Source organism: Phocoena phocoena, chromosome 15 (genome assembly GCF_963924675.1).
Source record: "Phocoena phocoena chromosome 15, mPhoPho1.1, whole genome shotgun sequence".
Lineage (NCBI taxonomy): Eukaryota > Metazoa > Chordata > Mammalia > Artiodactyla > Phocoenidae > Phocoena > Phocoena phocoena.
In genome coordinates, this window is record NC_089233.1 from 29,309,590 (window position 1) to 29,327,964 (window position 18,375).

General features: G+C 53.1%; 1 protein-coding gene across 1 annotated transcript; it reads left to right on the forward strand.

Annotated features, from left to right (window-relative positions):
• The first annotated feature begins 1,850 nt into the window (after positions 1 to 1,850).
• Positions 1,851 to 15,114, forward strand: DEXI (Dexi homolog). Its single transcript, XM_065893544.1, has 2 exons — positions 1,851 to 2,794; positions 14,474 to 15,114. The coding sequence occupies exon 1, from the start codon at positions 2,361 to 2,363 to the stop codon at positions 2,646 to 2,648; it is 288 nt and encodes a 95-aa protein (XP_065749616.1). The 5' UTR covers positions 1,851 to 2,360; the 3' UTR covers positions 2,649 to 2,794; positions 14,474 to 15,114.
• Positions 15,115 to 18,375: the final 3,261 nt, after the last annotated feature.

An 18,375-nucleotide genomic window follows, 5' to 3' on the forward strand; every position in this document is an offset into this window, starting at 1 on the left:
CGACCTTGGAAAAGAGGCGGAGCGAGAGGAGGACAGTCCGCAGTATCTTAGGGATAGGCGGGAATGGGAAACCTATGGGCGGAGCCCTGAGAAATGAATCCGTGAAGATTGGGGAATAAAAGTTACCACAATATTAACAATTATTACCTTTATGATAAGAATAAGAATAGCTGTTGCTTGGCGTATGCCGCGTGCCACTGCCCTAAGCGCTTTACATATATTGTTATTTAATTCTCACAACATCCCTGTGAGGTGGGTACTGCTATTATCCCCATTTTACCCAGGAGGAAACTGAATCACAGAGGGATTGACTTGCCCAAGGTCATACAGTTAATAAGCGGCAGACCCAAGGTTCAAACCCAGGCACCCTTATTTTTATGCCCCAACAAACGAAACTTCACAAAACCGGTAACGTCCTGGTTTGTCCTCACAGCCTTTTTCTTTTTCTACTTCAATTAAAAAATAAATATTGAAAGGCCTTCAAGCAACAATGTACCAAAACTGAATGTCCTGTGCTTTCAGAGGATTTCTCTGGTCTTCGCCGAAAATCCATGCCATTTCCAAAACAACCACACTTATAAAAATAAGGAAACACACAGCTTCCTACACCAGCCAAGAAGATGTATCTAAATTTCTCTCCTGGATCAGGAGTGGGAAGCTCCATGGAGGCGATATTGCCCTGTTCACCATTCATTCATCCATTCATTCATTTCTACACCTCACAGTTATCTAAGGTCTACTGTGTCCCATTAACTGTGCCCAGGACAGAATTGGGCTAAGGGTCAATATTCTCCCCAGTGCCTAGCACAAGGTTTGGCATATAATAAATGTTCAACAAGTATTGTCAGAGTGAATAAATGAATGAGTGAAGATTTGTTTCACCTTCAGGAGTTGGAGGGTTAATGGTTTGCTGTGTAATTCACCTAAAGGGGCAAAAGACAGTCATGGAGAAAAAAGGGCAGGTTCTGGCCTCCAAACACACACAGGCCCAGCAGCCTCCAGGGTCCTCCTGTTTTTCTGGACCTCAGTTTCCTCATCTGCAAAAATGAGTAACATACACTTCCCCATCTGGCTCCAATTAAGCAATGCCTGTAGAGCACCCAGCTCAACGTGGCCTGAGATTTAAAGGTCTGTGGACTCCTTTGGGAGCCACCTTGGGCAAAATCAATCTCCTGAAGGACGTACAAGGGTTACTGCTGGGGAGGGGAATCAGCGAGTGGAAGAGACTCACTTTTCTGTGTACTTCTTGGTTGTTTGAATGTTTAACCACGTGCACTATTATTGTTTTAAAACGTGTTTTACAAAGTAAAAACAAGAAGCAACCCTAGTGCTGCAGGTCTGACCTGCCGGGAGTTTCTTTACTCAGGTGTCACGGAACCCTATTCCAGCAGCCAGAATTTGGAGAGATGAAGGGGGCACTGATTGATCTTCCCCACCGTGGAAAATTGCCACTTTAGGAAAGGCCAAAATTTTCAAGGTAAGGTCCACCGCCCCTGCCCCCCCGCCCCCTTTTTCAGCAGGTAAACTGAGTCCCAAAAAGGCGTGACGCCAGTACTCAAGTCCAGCCGGGTGCTGATGAAGCTCGCGGTTACCTGCAGCTTTTGTAGCCTTAGGATACGTCTAGGTTTGAATTGCGTTCTGACTCTTTCCCCTCCCCCTACTCTGTCGCGGATTCGCAGAGCGAATTGGATTCCAGATCGGCCCTGAATCCGGAACTAGTAAAGCAACTCAGAAGCCAGCGGCTCTAGGGGCGGAGCGAGGCGGTACCCGCCCCGGACGGCTCGGGCCAGTGAGCTCGGACGTTGGGCGAGCCAATGAGCGAGGGCAGGGGGCGGTGGGCCAATGAGCGCGGGGCTGCTCCGGAGGCGGTGCTCGGAATGCTACCAGGAGGGCGACGCGGCGGTCGCAGCAATGGGTGCTGGGCCTTCGGGGGTGCGCATGGGGCTCGGGGAACAGCCGGGAGCGGCTGAAGAGACCGTCGCCAGGACTGGCCCTTGACGCTGAACTGCGGTGGGGTCCCCGCAGGCGCTGCGAGGGCCCTTGAGCGGGAGCGGGGAGCATCGGAGGAGCCGGGCCGCTGCCGGCCACTTTAGGGGCCCGCCTGACCGTTGGGTGGATCGACAGTGCCGTGTGGGCACCTCTGGGGGTGGGGTGACCCTCCTGGCACGTTTCGGGGGCCGGGGCGCCTCCGCAGGGGCCGACGCACATCCCAGGGGTGGCACCGCCGGGGCCCAGCGCTGCCTCGGCCAGCCCCCGGGCGCCCCTGGATGGCTGAGCTGCCCTCTCGCCGGCCGCCCGGGCGCCGCAGCGGCTGAGCTCGCTGGGATCGCCGGGCCGCCGCCGCCCTCGCCGCCCCCTGCATGCCCGGCGCCCAGGTCGCGGCCCACCTGGACGCGCTGGGCCCCTTGGTCCCTTCCGTGCCGCCGCCCCTGCTGCCCTCTATGTTCTACGTGGGCCTGTTCTTCGTCAACGTGCTGATCCTATACTACGCCTTCCTCATGGAGTACATCGTCCTCAACGTGGGCCTCGTATTCCTGCCCGAGGACATGGACCAGGCGCTCGTGGACCTCGGCGTGCTCTCCGACCCCGGCTCGGGCCTCTACGATGCCGACTCGGAGCTCGACGTCTTCGATGGTTACTTGGAGTAGGCCTGGCTGCTGTCCCCCGCTCTCCCCACGACCCGCAACCCTCGGCCCGGACCGGCGAACGAACCATGCCGCCGCTGCTGTTTGAGGGCACCGTCTGGCCAGGGATGGGACTCCCAGGACGAGGCCCTCTTCGGCCTCCGAGGCCTGTAAGTGCCCTCTGCGCAGGATGAGGGCGGGTTGGGGCGCTGGCGAGGAAGAGGGAGGCATCCCAAGCCGGACACACACCCCTCCCCCAGGCTTCTGATTTCTCCATCCACCTCTTCCAGGTCTGTTTGGATGCCAGGAATGGCTGGACTCTTATTAGGACCTTAGTTAGGGCAGGAAAGCTTCCCCTTAGTGAAGGTGACAGCTATTGAAGAAGGGAAGGGAGGCAGGACCTAAGTCGCTTCTTGGTTAGCTGTAGTACCAACTGTCAAAGCCTTTGCACCCAGATACATTTGAGACAGGCCTGTCAACTCCTCCCCCCATCCTTAACCTGTCTTGATGGTGACCTTGGCTTTTGGGGGATTCTCATTAGTCCTGGAAGGATAAAGACTTGCAGTGTTAAAAGAGGTTGGAAGCCAGGCACTGATCACCTTTGTCCTGTGGCCCCTTGGGGACTGGGTGGGGACTGAGAGCAAGGACTCCAGGCTGATGCTGTGAGAGGAGAAACCTCCTTCAGCACAGAACCCTGTACTTCCTTTGGCATTGGCTTGGCTGCCGTTTTGGAGTCAGATTTCAGAGTGCCAGCAGCTCCAATCTTCAGGGGCTGCCAGTTTCGCAGGCTGCTTTCACAGACCAGGCCAGCGAGGGGGTTGGTGCTTGGGTGGCTTTGCCTGCAGTGTTTGCAAGGCAAACTCAAGGGGCTCTTGGGCCAGTGGAAGAAGGGACCGCAGGATCATTGCACTGAGCTGTTAAAGTCCTGCCTCTGAGCTGCCACCAGGAAGCTGTATCCAGCCTCACCTTGTGTGTTTCTGGGAGGGAAATGAAGATCCAGAAAGGAGGAAGATTTGGCCAAAGTCACAGCGAGGAAGAGAGGCAGCTGGACTAGAGGAGAGAGGGCCTGGTGAGGGTTCATGGGACAGGAAGGAATTCCTCGGCTCAGCCCCTCAGTTGGACGGTGCTAGGCACAGGTCCTGAGTGGCAGTGGCGGGGGGATACTGAGGTGGTGGGCAAGGACTCCTTTTACCTTTTTTTGGTGGCCCAGCATGTGGGATGTGGGATCTTAGCTCCCTGACCAGGGATCGAACCCGTGACCCCTGCAGTGGAAGCATGGAGTCTTAACCACTGGACCACCAGGGAAGTCAAAAGGGCTCCTTTGGAAAATGGACACTAATGTCACTCACCCCAAGCATGCTACGTTTACCCCCCTCTTCTTGCCTATCTTAGCCAAGATGACCATAGTCAAAGGGTGATGCAAGACGGGCAGGACCCACTAGCAGTGTCAACCTGAGGGGCTGACAGTGAGATTTCTTTGAAGAAAGCTTCATTTGAGCTCAGGGAGACCTTAGCCAGGGCCAAGTGCCAGGTGGAGCATGTGTCAGCTGCTCTGCATACCTAACCAGTTGGCCTGCCTGCCTGCCATCCATCCATCAATTTGTTCTTTTATTAAACAGATATTTACTGAGTACCTAATGTGCTTGGTGGGTGAACACAGTGAACAAGACAGACTCAGCACCAGCCCTCCTGGCACTTTGTGAGAAAGATAAGCAGGTTCCCAAACAAGGCCGTGAGGTTTTTTGAGAGCTCTGAAGGCATGTAAGAAGGCATGGCATCCTCTATTGTGTTCATTACTATTTCCTCGGCACTTAGAACAGCACCTGGCATCTAGTAGGTGCTCAATAAATGCCTCGGTAAGTGAAACAGAAGACTAGAGATAGGGTGCTTCAGACAGGGGCTTCACAGAAGGCCTCTCTGAGGAAATGACACCTTTGAGCTGAGCCCTAAATTGATGGAAGGAGCCACATGTAAAGATGTGGAGAAGGGCTTCCCTGGTGGCAGAGTGGTTGAGAGTCCGCCTGCCGATGCAGGGGACACAGGTTCGTGCCCCGGTCCGGGAAGATCCCACATGCCGCGGAGCAGCTGGGCCTGTGAGCCATGGCCGCTGAGCCTGCATGTCCAGAGCCTGTGCTCCACGATGCGAGAGGCCACAACAGTGAGAGGCCCGTGTACCGCAAAAAAAAAAAAAAAAGTTGTGGAGAAAAGCTATCCAGGCAGAGGGACCCGCAGTGCCAAGTACGTGGAGGGGGACGGACAGGGGAGAGAGTTGGTTCTTCCAGCAACTGAAAGGAGGCCAGTGTGACAGGAGAGCAGCCCCAGGAGAAGTCAGTGAGGTGGGCAAGGCCAGATCATGCAGGACCTGAGAGGCCTGGCCACGAGCGATGGGAAGCCATCAGAAGGTTTTAGGCAGGGGATGAGAAAATTCCAGTCCACATTTTGCAAAGAGGACTGGCGGTTGTGGGCAAGATGAGCCGTAGGGGCAAGTGCGGAAATAGGGAAGCCAGTTAGGAGCTGGTTAGTTGCTCAGGCCAGAGGTGATGCAGGCTTGGATGAGGCAAAGTTAGTGAAGGTGGAGAAACACACAGAGACCAAAAACACCTTTTGGAGGTAGAACCTATGGGGTCTGTTCAGAACCTGTACTGAGTATTGATCATATACCACACCTGGTTCTAGACCTTTTGCATATTCACTCATTGGGTCATTCAACAAACGTTAGCCCTGCTCTTCTGCCAGGCCCTGGGGATTCTAAGATGAATCCCTGCCCCCAAGCCAAGCTCTTGACTTTCAGTCAGTGTAACTTGGTGAAGAATGTCTTATTTTATCTCTTCACATCAACAGAAACACTTCCCCTTCCAAATGAAAACATTGGCATACTCTGAAACAAAAACTGAAGCCCAAATGCTTTGGCATACTTTGCAGCAAACGCTGTTTGAGCAGAAACACCAGGAAGTGTGTCTCAGGGACAATCTTGCAAAGCTCTCAAAGTGACAGGGCCTGACTCTGGCAGGTGGGGAGGCCTGGGGCTGTGGGAAATGCTCGTCCCTCCTTGCTCAGTCCCAGGTCCAAGCCACCAGATTCGGGTGGGGGAGGGGTGGCTAGCAGCAGGAAAAGCCTGTGGGAAAGATTAAAGATGATCTGACTGCACCTCCTCTCCCAGCCCCTTTGCATAAGCAGAGGAACACTGGTAGTCAAATCTCGCTCCTTCTCGCTCTTTCTCACGTAGGCACTAGCTGATGTTACACACAGGCCGATCCAGGAAACACTGACTAAGGGCGTGGGCACACCAGGCACTGGGGACTGGGGTGATCTCAAGATGAAAGCTGCACTCATTTCACTCCCTCTCGTTCTCTTTTTCTCTTTTTTCCACATAATTCAGTTCCTCAAACCTTTGTTGAGCACCTATTTAAGGAGGCAGTATTAGGGTCATGATCAGGAGCAAAGTCCCTAGATTCAGATGACCTAGGTTCGAATCCCAATCCTTGTGACCTTGGGCATGCTACGTATCTCCCCATGTGTCAGATTCCTCTTCTATAAAGCGGGGATAATAAAGATCTACCTCGTTCTGAGGATTGAATGAGATAGATGTAAAGCTCTTAGACCGTCCCGTGTATGTAAGTAATATATTAAAATTAACCACTATTATTGTTAACAGTCAGACATAATGGAAGGTGCGTACACTTAGTCCCTTGTGAATGTATAAACCGGCACGTACACTCATGAATGAATATTTATATGCCACAATGAGCGAAAGAGGACTAGCTGCCTGAGTGCTGGGTGGGTCCCGGTCTGGATGACCGGGACAGGCTTCCCACTCTGCCTTGCTGGCCTGGGATGCTCAAGAGACCTTTCCAACTGCCCTGTGGTCTCTAAAGGCCACCAGGCCTGGAGCCCAGGAAAGCTGCAGCTCTGTGGTCTTCCTAGAGTGTTCATCGTTGCCCAGGAGCAGGGAGTGGGGATCAGGAGCTCCCACCTTCTCCGGGGAAAGGACCACTGGCCCAGGAACTGGGGAGAGTCCTCACTTCCCAGTGGTTCCAGTGTGGAGGCAGCTCAGCTGGATTGATTTGTCCTGGTTCCTGATGAAAGCAGCTGGTGCCTGCCAGCCCTCTCTTGCCACGGAGGGAGGGCTTTGGGAGAGGAGCCTCTCTGTGCTGGAAATGGAGAGACTGGAAAGCGTTGCTGCCACTGTCAGCGTCGCCTGGTGGAGGCCAGATTTGGAGCTAAGGGTAACCAGACTAGTCTACTTATTACAGGGTTTCCCTGGTGTCAGTGTCCCGACTGGGCGCTACAGCTGCTCCTTCCTGATCTGCCTGCCCTGGTCCCTTGGTGCCAATCTGTGGCCTGTGCTGTCAGCCGAACACCCAGGTTCGGCATATGGCTTCCCTGCTCAGAAACCCAAACCTCCCTTGGGGACAGTGGAGCTCCGAGGGGGTGGGGTCAGGGGAGCCAGGTGGGAGGCTGTGGCTGTTGTCCAGGTGAGAGACAGGGTGGTAACGAGGGGAGGCATGTGCACCCACTGTCCCAGCCGACTCTCCACCTCTGTCCTGACGTGAGGCTGCCTTGGAAGTGTGCTGGCTGCGCCTTTGGACAGGAGGAGACCCCATTCCGTGTCTCAAGACAACTGAGATGCCAGGGCTCCTGCTCCCTTGTGCCTGAGTTATGCGAACTGGAGACTTCATCCAAGGCAAACCCTCACAGCCCTTGCATCTGTTTTATTGAACGAAGAAATTAAGGGCTCCTATCAACCTGACCGTTTGTATCTGCTGTTGTCCGCCCCCCCCCCCCCCCGCCCCGCCCCGCCCCGGGACTCCTGAAAGCATAGTTTGCTTTTGGGAAACCAAGATCACAATAAAAGGGACAGGAATCCTCATCCCCATCTCTCAAATAAAGGAACTGAGGCTCAGAAAGGGACAGTGAGGGTCCAGGGGTACAAAGTGAGTAAGACAGCGGAGCCTTCTGACCCAGTGCTGACGGAGGGTGCAGGGGGCCTCCAGAGAGGGACTCCCAACCTCCATCCTTGGAGCACCACTCACCTGGCTCTACCAGGCCTGCCTCATATGTACTCTCACTCCTTTTTCTGAGGTTTTTTTTAAGCTTTATTTTGAGATAATTTCATAATTACACAAAAGTTGCAAAGAATTCCCTTATACACTTCACAAAAAATGCACCAATTGCATCAATTCACATTTGCCACGTTCGCTCATGTATGCAAAATGCTCACTCTGTGCGCACATGTATATATATTTTTCTGAACCATTTTTGAAAATGGATTGCAGACATTATGTTCCTTTTCTCCTAAATATTTCAGTGTGTATTTCCTTAGAACAAGGACATTCACTTACATAATCACAATACAACTGTCAAAATCGGCAAATGTAACATTGATACAATCGTATGACCAATCTAAGCTATGACCATTCAGATTGCATCAATTGTCCCAATAGTGGCCTTTCACAGTAAAAAGGGGTGGGTGGGGGCGGGGGGTAGTTGAGGTCCAGGATCCAACCCCAGATCACGCTTTGTATCACTTGTCATGTCTCTTGTGCCGTCTTCAGTCTGAACAGTCCCTCAGTCTGTGTATCTTTCATGACTGACATTTTTGAAGAGTACAAGTCTGGTGTTTTTTTAATTTATTTTTTGGGTGTGCTACGCGGCATGTGGGATCTTAGTTCCCCGACCAGGGATCGAACCTGTGCCCCCTGCAGTGGAAGCTCGGAGTCTTAACCACTGGACTGCCAGGGAAGTCCAAGAGTACAAGTCTGGTATTTTGTAGGTTTTCTCTCAGTTTGGGTTTGTCTGATGTTTACTCTTGAGATTAGATTCGGGTGGTGCATTTTTGGCAGGAATACCGCAGAGATGTGAGTGTGTGTCCTGAGTGCATCGTATTGGGGGACACGTGATGTCTGTCATCACTCATTACTGGCGATGTTAATGCTGACCACTTGGCTAAGGTCTTGTCTGCCAGCTCTCTCCACTGCAGAGTTACTGTTCTTCCCTTTATAGTTTAAGTACACTCGTTTTAGTGCTTCCTTTTTTAAAAATCTACTTTTTGTGTGTGAATTTATTTTTAAAAGAACGTTTATGTCACTGAAAAGAGAAAACCAGCGTCACTTGGCATGGATAAAAATACTAAGTGCCAAAGTCATTAACTTCTGGCCAATTACTGAAGCCAGCTAAAGGCGCAGGGCCCCTGGTTCTTTGTTAAAAAGTCAGGTTAGCAACTGTCACATGATAAACTCCGGCACCAAAGTGAAACTTTCTTGTCCAGGTAATCATAAAGATCGGCTAAGAACCGAAGAAAAGCCAATCACTAGCTCACTGGGTGTGTCTCAGCGTTACCTCAGGCCATCTCCATGTACCCCCTAAGACTGGTGCTTCGAGGCTTTGAAGTCAGACAGACTTGGGTTTAAATCCCAGCTCCACCAACACCTTGGACGAGTGACTTCACCTCCCCAAGCCTCAGTTTCCTTCTCTGTAAAATGGGGAGAATAGTAGTTAGTACCTGCTGAAGGGCTCATGCACATTAGATGAGATGCTGATGGTCGTGTAGTTGGTTCTTAATGATGCCATCAGTGTTGGTGGCGTGTCACACCCAGAGGAGGCTTGGCCCGGGAAACCTTCCCCTTTCTCAGGCCCCCTTCCTCTGTGTGAGGGCCAGTTACCAAGGAGGGTGTGTCTGTGTGGGCAGCCTTTGAAGGAGTCCGAGGGCCGTGATAACTGGTGCCTGGGAACCCAGGTGATGCTGGTGCCCTCATAGTTGTCAGACCCTGCCCCAAGCCTGGGGGTGGCTGGGAGCAGGTTCCAGTTTCAGTCACCCCCAAAGGGGCAGGCTCCATTCCCGGGAATCCTTCCTGACAGGGGACTTAGCTTCCCCTGAGCGTCACCCCACAAAGCAGGCAGCACGGCGCTCATTAGCTCCATTAGACAGGGCCGAAAACTGAGGCTAGGGGAGGTTCAGGGCCTTGCCCTAGATACCAGGCTGTGAGGTGGACAAGCGGGGCCTCCTGGCCACATTCCCAGTGCTTCCCTCAGTGAGGTCCTCAGGCGTCCTCAGGTCACAGGCATCCCCGGGAGGCAGTGAATACACCAAAGCCTAGTGTGACCCACCTGTCGGTGTCCTGCCCCCTCTTGGGCACTTGCTACCTTTCCCTTTTGAGCAGAGAAACCAGGCCCAGGCTCCCTTTTTGCAGGCCAGGGGTATCTGGCTAGAGTTAATGGTTTCATTTTCATCATTTATTTTTAGTGTTGCTTTCTGTTTATGATAAATGATACTGTTTTTTATTCATGATAGTGACATAAAGATTCCTTGGAAAATTTTGGAGTTTGAGGAAAAAAGTGCCTTGACTTAAAATAATAAATAGGAGTCCAGGTGGTTCTTGGCTGTGACAGGACTCAGGAAGGTGTTGGGCAGATGCTGCCCTTCAGAAGGCCTCACTGAGTCTGGGGTGCAGGCCAGCTGGAGACACGTACTGGACCAAGAATCTTCACAGAACCCACGGCTGAGGAACATCAACAGCTGACATATAATCCAGAAACTCTGGAGAAACTGGCCCGGACACTGGCTTCCATCAGGAACCTGGACCCAGGCAGACAGGCAGGATCTCCTTTCCCACCCCTTCAGGCCACGCGCTCGTCAACCGGACAAGGCAGAGGCCTTCCTGTTGCATGGCCCGGCGCTGAGATGGCAGTGGAGACAGTGGGCAAATCATATCTGGGTGACATCTGTCTTTAGCCACTTTAATTGGCTGGTTGGTACGTTGAGAAAGAGGAATAGCCATGGGCGTCCAGCAGGCAAGGTCTTTGGAGGAGGAAAGGGCTGCCCCTTTCAGAAGGCCCCCTGCACTGAGGAGACCCCCCGCCCCTGCCCTGTGTGTTTTCTAGCTGGGAACAGGTGGGGACACGGAGGGGAGGGGCCGTGTGTACAGGGTATTGCAGGCATTCCACCAGCACAATTTCATATAATCCTTGTAACAAACAGCCAGATGAGGTAGGCATTGTTTCAGATGGGGACACAGCTCCAGGGAGACTAGGTGACTTGCCTGAGGTCACACAGCTAGGAAGGGGCAGAGCCAGAATGACTCGAGATGGGCCAATTCCAGACCTTGCCCTGGCTACCCCATGGGAGCAGGACAGTGGGACGGCCCAACTGCCAAAAGAATCCTCTTCCAGCAGGTCCAGAGCATCATCCCACCAGCACCTTTAAGACACAAGGTCATTTTCTCCCTTAAGCCAAATCAAACTAGGCAGCATCTCCACAGGGGTATCCAGCTGAGACATTGCTTCTTAAAATGGATCAAGTGCCCAGCTGTCATTCTGATGACAAACCAGTCAGCCAGCCACTCCTGTCCAGCTCTGGGGAGTGGCCTAGAATGAAAGGTTACAGTTTCAGAAAGAAAGAAAAACAGCCAAAGCCAATAGCTGGTGCGTCATGCTCTAAGGATGTTAGGAGGTTGGAGAACCCAGTGCCTGGACTCTTACGCTGCAGCCTCGGAATGCTTCTCAGCCCGGGGCTTCCGATGCCCAAGGAAAGAGATGACCTAGATGCTGAGAGGAACTGAGATAGACGTTGCGTCAGACCACAGAGGTTCAAACCCTGGCTCTGCCATTTATGATCTGTGTGACATTGCTCAGTAACAAGCGTAACCTCTCGGAGCCCCATCTGAAATTCAGGGATGATGGTCCTCCTCGGCCCCGCCTCCTAGGGTTGTTTTGAGGAATAAATGAGCTAAGCCGTGAGTTAAAGCAGATAGTACAAGGCAAGCACAAGTACTTGGTAAATGTCAGCTGGTTTGCTAGGAGACCAGACCTGTAATCAAGGGAGCAAAGGGAATGGTGTGTGGCACGGAGGAAAGGACCCAGGATATCCTCCAGCCACAGATACAGAGGCCTGGGGCCACATCTCTGTCCTCGGTGTGCTGTGTGGCTTAGGGCAGGTCACCGCCCTCTCTGGGCCCCTTCATTCTCTGTAGAGTGAGCAGCTCAGATCAGGGTCTCCCAAACCTCACATGACACCATCAGCAATTTCTGCGCTATCTGCTCGTTGCCTGAACAGTTACTTAAGCAGTTATTGTCTTTAAACCGGAGGCTTTTTTTAAAGTGAAATTAACGTTGTGGAAAAAGAGGAACTTTATAGTATTACTATCGGAAATGGAAAACTGGCATCATTCGCCATAAATAGAAGGTGATCCTACAGATAAACAATGAGAACGAGAGGGCGTTAGTGAATTCCAGCTGGAGCTGGCACTTGCAAGGCTCTGCACCTGTTCCCATCGGAGGTTAGCACGTGTGACAGAGTCGCGCCAGCCAGACTGACGCTTGCCTGGGACTCAGTGCTGTTTGCTATCACGAGCATTGTGGGGGGGAGTGAGTCCCTGTTCCAAGGGGTGGTCCCATGTTCTCTATCAGCCCTTTCGCCCAAGTCTGAGATGAGCTCAAGTAACATCCCCTGCCTTGGAGAGTGCGCAGTGAGCCCTGGTAATGCTGTATCGGAATAAACAGTTCTGCTCCATTTTCCTGGATGCCAGTGCTCTCGGCAGCACCACTGCTGACCCCAACAGGGAACCCCAGAGTCTCCTTGGAGGAGGGAGGTCAGCCAAAGGTGGGCTCCTGGCGGGACAGGAGGGGAACCCATGAACACCTTTCTGGAGGGCCGAGCTCTCTGATGCTCTGGTTTAGCCCCGGCTTCCCCTCCCGCCTACCAGGTCCAGTGGGGAGACCGGATGGGGCCCAAGGATGAGAGGACTTGCATGTGTCATCAGTGGGAGCCGAGGAAGATCTCTGAGTAGTGGAAGGGCATGTTCCTAGCTGACACTAGGAGATGAATCTGGCAGAGGACACAAGAAACTTGGCCGATTTGACCCCTGCTCACCTCTCCAGCCATGTCTCCCCCATGGCCAGCCTTCAACCCCTTACTCTCCACCCCAAACCAAACTACAGGAGGTTCCAGGTCCTGATCACCAGCCCTCCCTCTACCTGGCGTGTCCTTCGTGCACAGCCTTCCCCAGACTCTGGGCTCCATCCGTCTCCTGTGCTTCTTTCCAGCGTCAGCGTGTTAACTTGGGCTAAAATTGCTCACTAGATTGTGTGTCACAGGCAGAGGCTGCCCTCATCTTAGGGTCCCCAGTGCTCAGCTCAGGACATGGCACACAGGAGGTATGAGATTATGTAGTGTTTAAGATCTCCAGTAGGACAAAGCCCTGGAGAGCTGAGCATCCTTAGACCAGTTTCTTACCCTCTCTGAACCTTAGTGTCTTCATCTGTAAAATGGAATCATTATAGTACCTAACTCCTGGAGTGTTGGGAGGGTTGAACGAAATGGCCTTTGTAGTGCTCCATCTCAGGCATGCTCTCTGGGGAGCAGACCCTGGGACGAGGGTTCAAGTGAAAATTGTTTACTTGGGAGCTGATCCCAGGAACTACTGGTCGGGAGGTGGGCAGTGAGACAGGGAAGGGATGTGTCATCTAGCAGGTTACCACTGCAGCCCTGGGTTCAGTCCTGCTCAGGAGCTCTGGGAACCAGTGTAGATGGAGAATATGCCTCAGAGTCATCCCAGCTGCTGGGTGAGAGAGCTGGGGTATTGATCCACCAGCTTTCTGGCCGTTACTGGTTGGAAGGCAGCTGTGGGAAGCTCTGCCTGCCCTTGCAGCCTGGGGCCCAAGCAGGCTCTCCAGGTGGAGAGGCCTCAGGCAAGGAGGGGTGTCCCTGCAGGTGGAAGCTGCCAGGTCAGTCTGCCTTGGGAGGGTGAGTGGAGGAAATGGGGTGAGGCACCCATGCTCTGCCTAGGGCTCGTGGCACACAGTAGAAGCTCAGGAAGTGGTAGCTGCCCTGTGATTGTTTGCATCGCTGTCACTCGTCCACTGCCAGCCCTGCTTGTCACAGTTATGCAGCTTTGGCTTCTCTGAACCTCTGTTTCTTAGCCTATAAAATGGGGGGATTCATGGTTCTCAGTGGAAGCAGTTCTGCCCCATTGGGTGGCCCCTGGAAATGGGGTGAGGGGGCATTTTTAGTTGTCGCAGGGACTGGGAACGCTACTGGCACTTAGCAGTCAGCGACCAGGGATGCTGCTAAGCCTCCTGCAGTGCCCAGAACGGGTCCTCCCCCGCCCCCACCTCATCAGAGGATTGTCCTGCCCCAAATAGCAGCAGCGCCTGATGAACAATAATACACGTTGTGTTTAATGTATACGTTTTATCTGATGCTCAATGACATTTGCGGAAGTAGGCTGAGCTGGCAGAGGTGAGGCTCAGAACTGGGGCGGGACTTGTGGAGGCTGTAGGGAGGGTGGGCGTGGGATTACGAGATGCTGCAAACATCTTAGCACCCGGCTGGACCTAGAGAGAGAAAGGAACAGTAAGTGAGGACCTGCGGGGAGCCAGGCGCTGGGGATGATGCTGTGTCCTGGGAGAACGAGCCGAGTGGGGCTGCTGAGTAGCTTGGCTGTGGCCACAGCCTTCCTGTAGGCTGCGAAGCATCTTCCGGGCAAGGTGGGAGCTGCCGCCAAGCCCTGCCCGCTCCCCAGAGCTGACTCAGCTGCCCTAGAGCTCAAGTAAGCCAGCAGACCCCGGGTGACCCTGGAGCTGGCTGCCCTCCTTCGTCAGGTCCCAGGATACCCCCTCCTGGGGATTATCTCCCAGGATAGTGACAGTCCTTCCTCTCCCAGGTGAAATTGCACCGCTTCTCCAGCCTAGGGTCCTTAGAAATCGGACACACTCATGAAAATTTTTTAATAAAAAATTATAGGACCTCACCCCCAGCCTGAGGTTTCTGGTGGTTCCCCAAATTCGAGCCTCCAGTTGGGTGGTGGGGCAGTGCTTCTGTGCTGGTAACGCCCCTCTGTCCCTCTTGTTAGGCCTGCTCCCCTCGAAAGCCCTGTGCCAACAGAGAGGTGCCCGTCCAGACCCAGGATGGTGGGACAGAGAGATTGAGACTGGGTGCCGAGGTCCGGAAGGCACGTGCCCCTGCCCAAAGGGTAAGGCAGGGGCGCCCAGAGACCTTGCCCGCCTGCAGCGTCGCGCAAACGGCCTTGCCTTGGCTTCCGAGCTTTCGCCGTTGCAATGGATGTTTACAGGAACCCAGCCAGAGTCTGCCTTCCTGCTCTTCACCCCTGGCTGCATCTGCTTCTCCCACTTAATCTTCGGAGCGGACACTTCACACACAAAAGCGACTCCCAGCTCTGTTTGATGCCAGTGGAGCTCTAAGCCCAACGCGGTTTGGCCTGAGGCCGGGCTTAGATGCAGCCATTGTTTCAGAGAGTGACTCAGAGGAAAAGAAGAACACCTGGGGGACCGAGGGTGGGGTTTTGACTCATTCATTTCAAATGGTTTGCTCTCCATCAAGTTGCCAGAACTGATACATTGCACCGGGGACAGTGCTCCTCCAGCCAGAAATATTTTTCGAAAATGTGAGTGGTATGAATACTTGACTTCGATAAACCTGTAAAAGCAATACTTAGGAGGCTAACTTCTTTCAATTAAAAAAATGTATGCAACTCCAACCCCTGGGGCCCTGCGGGGGTGGGGGGTGTTTGTTTTGTTCTTTTCCTTTGAGATTCCGGAAAGGAGTCCTTACGGAGAACCTCACGGTTGAGAAAGGGCAGAAGGGTCAGGGCCTCCCCAGTTGGAGATCCAGTGGGGTTTGGAGAGTCTGTCCAAGCTGCATTGGTGTCCGAGTCCCAACCCGGCCCCCTCCTGGCTTCCACGAGCCTGACAAGCAAGGGCCCACCTTGGTTGTGGAGGGAAAGGCCTGGTGGCCAAGCTGAAAATCAGGCCTGAATCCCAGAGCAGTCGGAGGTGGGGATCCCCTGTGCTGGGCACATGGTAGATCTCCCCTAAAGATGAGGGGAGTGGGCGGGTAAGGGAAGGAGCAAACGAACAACTGAAGTTGGGTCCACGTGCAGTAATTCTCCCCGTTTGCAGAACAGCTGATGTTTTTCAAAGTACCTTCATGTATATACTGTGTTGAACAAGGAATGGGTGGTCAGCTCCATTCTACAGGTGAGGAGACCAAGGTGTGGGAGAGGAAAGGTCCAGCAGAACTCGAGAAGGCAGTTACATACCACCTGTCTTCGTGTGATTCTAAGAAGGGTTGCTAAGAAATGTGAACTGGAAGACATTCAAGACAAAGGGGAGCAGGAGAAGGGAGACATTTCTTTGGGAGAGAGGCCTGAGGGGAAAGGCAAGGGTTTAAAAGGTGCATGGCCTTGAAGTCCACTGAACGTGGAATCATGCCGTCAATGGACAGTATGACTCCAGACGTCAGCTGCCTTGATTCCTCTGGGCATCACTTCTCCCACCCAGCAAATGGGGAGCAATTCCAGCATTTGCCTGCAATTCCGGTGCCTATGCCTGCAGAGTGACCCTCCAGAGAAGTCAGAAGTGGAATTTGTATCTTGACTCCCTCTTTTACAGGAGTGTGACCTTAGGCAAGTCACATCTGTGACGTGGGGACAGACATTTACCCACCTCATAAGATGAGTTTGTGTTAATGACAAAGGTGCCCCTCTGGGCAGACACTGCTCCACGCCAGGACTCACAGCTTGGCAAGCAGAGCCCAGACTGGATTGCAGACCCCATTTGCTCCCATGTCCAGGCGCCTTGTGCAGTGCACAGACTGCCCAACCACACCCGACAGCCCTGCCCAGGGAGTTTTTTAAACTTACTAAAATACAAGATTTAACAGAGCAGGGACCTTGAGCATTTTATTGAGTACACCACGATGTCACTATATATTTGTGGCATGAATACAGCAAATAAAGAAAGCAAAGTTGTGGTGAATTATTCGTTCATTCCACAAATATTTATTGAGCCCTTACTATGTGCAGGCCCCTTGCTGGGTGCAGAGGGTGCCTCCGCACAGCAGTGAACAAACAGGTTACCTGCACTCTTGGAGCTCACATCCTAGGACGAGAGCAGACAACACAACAAATAAGTGTGAAAAAGATAAACTAGTGACGGGATAGGCCGGGGGAGGGGTGTCTGCATTTACTACCGTCCTGAGGGGCTGTCCTTTAAACTGAGTCCTGCAGGCCATGTGAAGAGCTGGGAAAACATTCCAGGCAGAGGTGAGAATGAAACACACGGATGTGTGTAATAATGACCGCCCACACGTAGGGAACCGGATGCCAGGCTCTTGTTCTCAGCATTTTTGCTCATTGAATCTCCACGTAACCCCATGAAGAAGGTACTGTGATTATGCCCATTTTACACATGAGGAGACTGAGGCACAGAGAAGTAATTTGCACAAGTGAGTGGTGAGCTGGACACTGAGCCCAAGCAGTCTAGCTCTAGAGTCTGAGATGCTTGACCCTACACCGTGGTCCCTCTTGGTAGGGGGAAGGGGCTCAGCACTTTGGCACAAAGTAATAATACGTGCTAATATCTATTGAGCACTTACTGTGTCCCTTGTGCTGTGATAGCACTTTACGTGTATCAACTCATTTAATAAGTGGTAGCTATCATTTAAAGTCATTCCTATGAATAATTACAGCCTCTGACCTCATTGTATCACCTCTGAACAGACCAAAAGCAGTGGGGACAGTTGTGCCCACCCCGCCTGGCTGAAGGGTGCCGTAGATGCCTGGATCAGAAGGAGACTGTCTTCCTGTGGCTGCACAAGTGGGAGTTCCGTGGACTCTACAAGGTCCACAAATGCAGGCACACCCTGAGGGGTGATGGCCCAGCTACAAGGCCTGATGCCCTTAGCCACTGGACCAAGGCGGAAGGCACTACCTTTCTGCGAGGATTGCCAGCGGGGCAGCGGGGTCAGAATCCCTCTGACCCTCCCAACCCCCAACACCCACTTACTGGGAAGAGTAGGAGAGTTTGAGGAACCAGGCATCAGGGCTGGTGCACTGGAGCACAGACAGCTCCCACAGCCACCAGCAGAGGGCCAAGTTGTCCCAAATCAGGGCTTCTGACCGAGCCAGCCGTGCCCCAGTGAAAAACAACAGCGACCTGGCAGCTCTCAGTGTAGACAGCAAAGCGGCCAAGTCCCTTCCAGGCTTGCCGTGGCCAGGGCCGGATTCCAGCTCAGCTAAGAAACGACTCCCAGGGTAGAGCAGAGGATCAGAGACAGAGGAAAACACTCTGCAAGGCTCACGGTGCTTCAGCCTTGCTGACCCCCAAATAATGAATTTTCCAATGAATTTTCCAATGAATGGTAGGAAGCCATAGAGAAAATCCTTTCCCGAAAGACAGGACTTGAGCCGAAGTGGACTCTGCTGTGTGTGTTGGGCTGAGGGGGGTGGGGAGGGCAAGAGAGCAAGGGCCTCCGTCAACTTGCCGTAGAATACGGCAGAAGTGATGCTGTGTGACAGCTTCTAAGGCTGGGTTACAGAAAGGGCAGGGCTGTTCCCCATGGTCTCGGTCTCCTCTGCCCCCGCAACCTCTCTTCCTCTTGGGGTGATCACCCTTCAACGCAGCCACCATGCTGTGAGGAAGCCCAAACTCGCCCACAGGGAGAGTCCCCCTGCCACTTCCTTAGAGGAACCAAGGCCCCCAGCCGCTGGGCAGCATCGGGTGCCAGACATATGCGTGACTGAGCCTCCAGACAACCTCAGCTGACGCTGAGTGGGGCAGAGACGAGCTGTCCCCGCCAAGCCCTGCCCAAAGACAGGTGTGTGAGCAGAATAAACGTGTGTGCTGTTGTAAGCCACTGCGTTTTGGGGCGGTTTGTGACGCATTAGCTAGCCGGAAGAGTGGGCATCCAAAATGGTAAGCACGGTATAAACTCAAACACAGGACCTGCCTGTGG